This window comes from Tasmannia lanceolata, unplaced genomic scaffold (genome assembly GCF_043159265.1).
Source record: "Tasmannia lanceolata isolate RefF3 unplaced genomic scaffold, GAP_Taslan_0.1 ptg000002l, whole genome shotgun sequence".
NCBI lineage: Eukaryota > Viridiplantae > Streptophyta > Magnoliopsida > Canellales > Winteraceae > Tasmannia > Tasmannia lanceolata.
This window is the reverse complement of record NW_027518679.1, coordinates 32663440-32668593: the sequence shown is the minus strand read 5'-3', so window position 1 is coordinate 32668593 and position 5154 is coordinate 32663440. Positions and strand designations below refer to the sequence as shown.

The window sequence follows — 5154 nt, the reverse complement described above, 5'->3', positions numbered from 1 at the left end:
CCCGTGGAGTAGGCTTGGCCGAACCACATAAATCTTGGTGTTCATGTAGTGGCTTGCTTACTCTTCTCTTTTTCATTAATTTGTGCACGATGGAATCAGATTTGCCTAGCGGATTTTTTCAACACCCCTCGTCTATCTCTTTGTCTTATTAAAACTTAAGCTGCCAACATCAATCCCTAGATAAATTCTCAGTTAAGAAAAAAAAACTTTGACCAACTAAGAAAATTTAAAATGCAGAAGTCAGAATTTTCTAACCCCCTAAGGCAATATTTCTATTGCACGAATTTTCCGAAAAGTTTAGAAAGAATAAAAAACTTTTACAAAATTTCTGGTTTTTCCATTGTTTGATTACACATTGAAAAGAAATTGAACCAGCTTGATTCAACTTTTATTTAGAGGGATCTTCAATTTGTGAAGAGATCCCTCTAAATAAGTCGTAACCATACTATTTTTCTTTATATCTATACAGAAAAATTCCAAAGAAAAAAATATCTCCCAGAAATGTTTTTCATGCAATCCAAACAGGGCCTAAAGGAATTTCTATGTAAGGTTTGCTTCAATTAAATGAGAAAACTCCCTAGTATAAAAGAGATGGACTAGTTTTAAGGAAAGATGGACTCCATTTTAAACTATAGAAAAGCAAAGATGGACTCCAATTTGGCTCAACAAAGCAGTCGTGTTGTCCTACCTATTTGAAGTTTGAAGTACAATTAGGGGGTTGGGAATGTAGCTCACTGGTTGAGACTTTGTCTCTCAACCTAGAGGTCGTAGGTCCCAGCTTACCTACTAAAGAAGGAATCTTTATTCACTCGTACTCGATGAAAATTCAAAAAACAGACGCATGAAATTTCCCGAGGGTGTGATGATCCTTCAATTGGGGGACTGACCATACACATGAAAATAGAATTGGAACTCTATAGCCATTGGCTGGATTACATCTCTGTTGGGTCTTTTGTTCAACTTCTGATCCAAATCATGGAGGCCACCCAATACTGCTGAACATCAACACCAAGTTGAGGAGGACTAACATAGCTATCCACAAACAGCAAGTTAGATTCAGAGACCCATAGAGTTGTGATTCCTCATGTAGACCCTAGCAGCTCTTCTCTCTACTTCAAGAAAATGGCCCAAGGATGGACGATTGTTGGGACTTTCACTGTTAACACGAGCTTTAGCGCATAGAGAGAACCATTTCTTGGATCTGTAGCTTTTCTTCGCGTCATTTGTTACGGGTTTTCTTCCCCTAACCGTTCTTCTGGTGAGCTCTAGAATGCTAGAAACACCGATAAGGTTCCCAAGTGTGATGCTCTTGTCATGAAAGAAAGACCCGGTAGACTGGAATCGATTACTAGTGTTAATTGGGTAAAACACTAGAAGTTGTGTTGAAAGCCTAGCATCCAAAACTCAGCAGGCTCTGTTTCTTTCGACGTAAAATGGGTGTAAAACAAATTTTGCACCCATTTCTTTCAACGTAAAATGGGTGGGGTGTAAAAATTTGTTTTGCACCCATTTTACGTTGAAAGAAACTGAGCTTTAGTTTCAAATGTTCACCTTAACATTGCAATCTAATGGTAATATTAGACAAACATCAGTCCAATTATTGAAATATATATAGTGTAAAACAAATTTTACACCCATTTCTTTCGACATAAAATGGGTGGTGTGTAAAATTTGTTTTACACCCGTTTTACATCGAAAGAAACAGAGCTTTAGCTTCAAATGTTCACCTTCACATTGCAATCAAATGGCAAGAATAGACAAACATCACTGAAATTATTGAAATCGGATTTGCTAGGGACTTTCGCAAGAAGGAATTTTGTGGCTGGCTGTTGCATGTGAGAGCAGACACCTCAGATGAATAAATGAATAAAACAAAATCTTCTGAAAAGTGAGCCTATGTGGCTGCTCTCTATTGCAACAGTCAGCCGCAAAATACGTTTCTGTGAAAGTCCCAAGCAAATCCCTATTGAAATATATAGAACATCCAAAACTTAACTTAGCCCTAAGCTCTCATGTAATCAATAGCATATAAGTGAGTCAAATGTTTGGTTAAATACCACTGTTCAAAGAAATGTTAGTTAAAAACTGCAATTGAACAGTGATAAAGGACAAACAATGAGTGATGAAATCTATAGCTTAAGTCCCCACATTGCAGTCAAATAGTAATATTGAAAAAATATCACCGCAAGTGCTGTAATAATATATATAGGACATCCAAAGCTCATCTTAGCCCTAAGCTCTCATGTAATCAACACAATTTGAGTGAGTCATATGTTTACTTCCACATTTCAATTAAACTGCAATACAAACATTGAGCCATGAAATACATAACATCCCAAAATTATTTCTCCCTCCGGTTAGCAAGAAAAATATTTGTGACAATTTTTTTCTGGAAAATTTCTTCTTTCCTCAATTTAGAGGGAAATAATATGATTATGGTTAATTTAGATATCATCATAAATTGAAGGTCCCTCTAAATAAAAATTGAATTGGGTTGGTTCAAGTCATCTGTTGTTGTTTTTATGTGTGTGTGTAAAATAGTAGGAACTTTCAGAAATACTTTTCCTTTCCAAACATTTTCAGAAAATTCCTGCAATCCAAATAGGGCCTAAAGTTTATCATGTAACCAATTGAGTCCCCACTATTCATCAATACATATATTTTGGTTTCTCTAACTCCATGCATTGAGTTTCTTAGCAGTGGGGGAGCATAAGAACATGTCATTGTAATTGATGGATTTGGGACTATCTGGATTAACTTTAAAAAAAAGAAGAAGAAGCAACTGAGACCTTCAATTATTTTAGTAGAAGAATAAAGGGAAAGTTCAGATAACTTTAGAAGCATGGCATATTACTTGATTGATTACTCAGAGGCTTTTAAGGAAGTAAGAAGAAAAGGTACAGACATCATCATGTTAACACCCTGTGGAAGAATAAAGTGGTTTCAATATTTTAGAACTTGAAAAGAAAAAAATTTACCCAACTTCAGTAGATGAATAAAGAGAAACAAATATAATGAAACAAGATTTAGACCCAATGCAGCTGGGTCAGATAAACTGCATTTATGAAAATCTTAGCCATCTATGAAAATCTCAAGCAAAATAACTGGCAATTTTTCTTTCTCATTTATGAAAATCTTAGCCATACGAAAACAAAAATAGTTTTCTGTTCTAGTAAATTGCATATCCTTTTATATCTAGATCCTAACAAAAGCATTGAGAAAACAAACAAAATAACTGGCAATTTTTCTATGTCATTTATGAAAAGATGTCATATAGAAAGAAAAATAGTTTTCTGTTCTAATATTTTGCATCATTTTATATCTAGATCCTAACACAAGCATTTAGAAAACAAACAAAATAACTGGCAATTTTTCTATTTCATTTATGAAAAGATGAGTCATATAGAAAGAAAAATAGTTTTCTGTTCTAATATTTTGCATCATTGAGAAAACAAACAAAAAATTGGCAAATTTTTTTTTTTTTTTTCATTTATAAAAAGATGAGCCATATAAAAAGGAAAATAGTTTTCTGTTCTAGTAATTTGCATGTTTTTATATCTAGATCCTAACACAAGCATTTAAAAATAAACATCTAAAATAAAAAATTTTAAAAACAAATAATGGAAAAAGCAAAGAATATTATCATGGGTGTCTTATTTTTCTCTAACCTCTGTGTCTAAGTTTGATGATGAATCAGAGAAAGAACTTGGAGAGCCAGTGATAAAAGAGCTAAAGGAAATGGATCCAGAAAAGTCATGGTTTCTGATCAGCCCAACCCTAATGTTCAAGGGCTGCAGACCTAGAGGCCATCCTTCTTCCTGTTATTAAAATCAATTAAACAATAAAGAACTAAATATACCACCATGAAAAAAAGAAAACAGAAAAGGAAGAAAAAACTATTTAATGAAAGCAAGAACAATGGAGAATCGATACAGAGACCTACTTGGGCATTTTATGAGAGAAGCACCTAATCAAACTTGAGAAAATTTTGGGAAGAAAACCAAAAAAAAAAAGAAGAAGAAGAAGAAGAAGAAGAAAACAAATACCTGTTGAGCCATTGCTCTAGGTAGTACCACTTAGGCTGATTGGTCAGTGAGAAACACGGAGCAAAGTCACTTCAAACATAAAAAAGGAAGAGTCATTTAATGAGGTGTTTGATTTAACAGAACTTCAGTGAAGAGTCGAAGAGAATGGGTTCTTGAAGAAGAAAACAAAGGCACCTTACCAAGGAAGAGAGAGAGAGAGAGAGAGAGAGAGAGAGAGACTAATGGGTTCTTTTTTGTCATAGAGTATCTGTAGCAAAAACAATGGAAAGAAAACAGGAAAGAAAAATAGAAAGAAAACGAGAGAGAGAGAGAGAGTGTGTGCTTTTTTTAAGCAAAAATAGAGGGGAGGGAGTGTTCTCTTAACTTACCAACTTCTCCAATAGCTTAAGCTGTTAGAGAAAGGCGTTATTTATCTTTTATACTTTAACACTCCCCCGCACATGTGGCCCACTTGGCAAACACGTGGCACATGTGGTCCCACTTTGGGCCGACCATCGCATGTGGATTTTTGCTATCCGGGAGGTTTGAACTCGAGACCTTTGGCTCTGATACCATGTTAACTTACCAACTTCTCCAATAGCTTAAGCTGTTAGAGAAAGGCGTTATTTATCTTTTATACTTTAACATGTTCCACATAAAAAAAGAGGGAGGAAAGAAAAGAGTAACCAATCAATACATGCACTTCCATTTATACACTGCTTCCTCAGTTTGTTTATTTTTTTTGTTTGTTGTACGTGTGTGTGGGTTTTAGTGGGACCCCTACCGGTTTATTTGATAAAGAGAGAAAAGATACATTCGTGAGAGCAATACGCCACCCTAACTCGAAATACATGAGTAAGGGAGATCCATAACTCAGGAAAGAGGACCTCTAGCCTAGGAAATCAAACTGCTCAATACCTATGAGTTACATAATCGACTAACTTGACGGAAGTATATTGGGTCTTTGGGAGCGCCTTGGCCGAGTTTTCTGTGGGACTCTATGTTATGATTCATGTTGCAACTGATTTAGAAATTTTAAAGGCTTTTAATTATTTTTATTTTTATTTTAACTTTCCTTATATTTTGGAAATAATGTTGTGAAACGGTTTTGGTTAGTGGGAGAGATTTT

The 5154-nt window shown here is 34.9% G+C and overlaps 1 protein-coding gene across 2 annotated transcripts; it reads right to left on the bottom strand.

Moving 5' to 3' along the window:
- Positions 1 to 653: 653 nt before the first annotated feature.
- Positions 654 to 4315, bottom strand: LOC143884242 (uncharacterized). Of its 2 annotated transcripts, XM_077387707.1 has the most exons (4): positions 4226 to 4315; positions 4047 to 4115; positions 3669 to 3818; positions 654 to 1335 (listed from the first exon to the last, which is right to left on the bottom strand). In XM_077387707.1, the coding sequence occupies exons 2-4, from the start codon at positions 4056 to 4058 to the stop codon at positions 1057 to 1059; spliced, it is 441 nt and encodes a 146-aa protein (XP_077243822.1). In that variant the 5' UTR covers positions 4059 to 4115; positions 4226 to 4315; the 3' UTR covers positions 654 to 1056. The 2 variants fall into 2 exon arrangements, with proteins under 2 accessions (XP_077243822.1, XP_077243812.1); XM_077387697.1 differs by having other exon boundaries at positions 4047 to 4287.
- Positions 4316 to 5154: the final 839 nt, after the last annotated feature.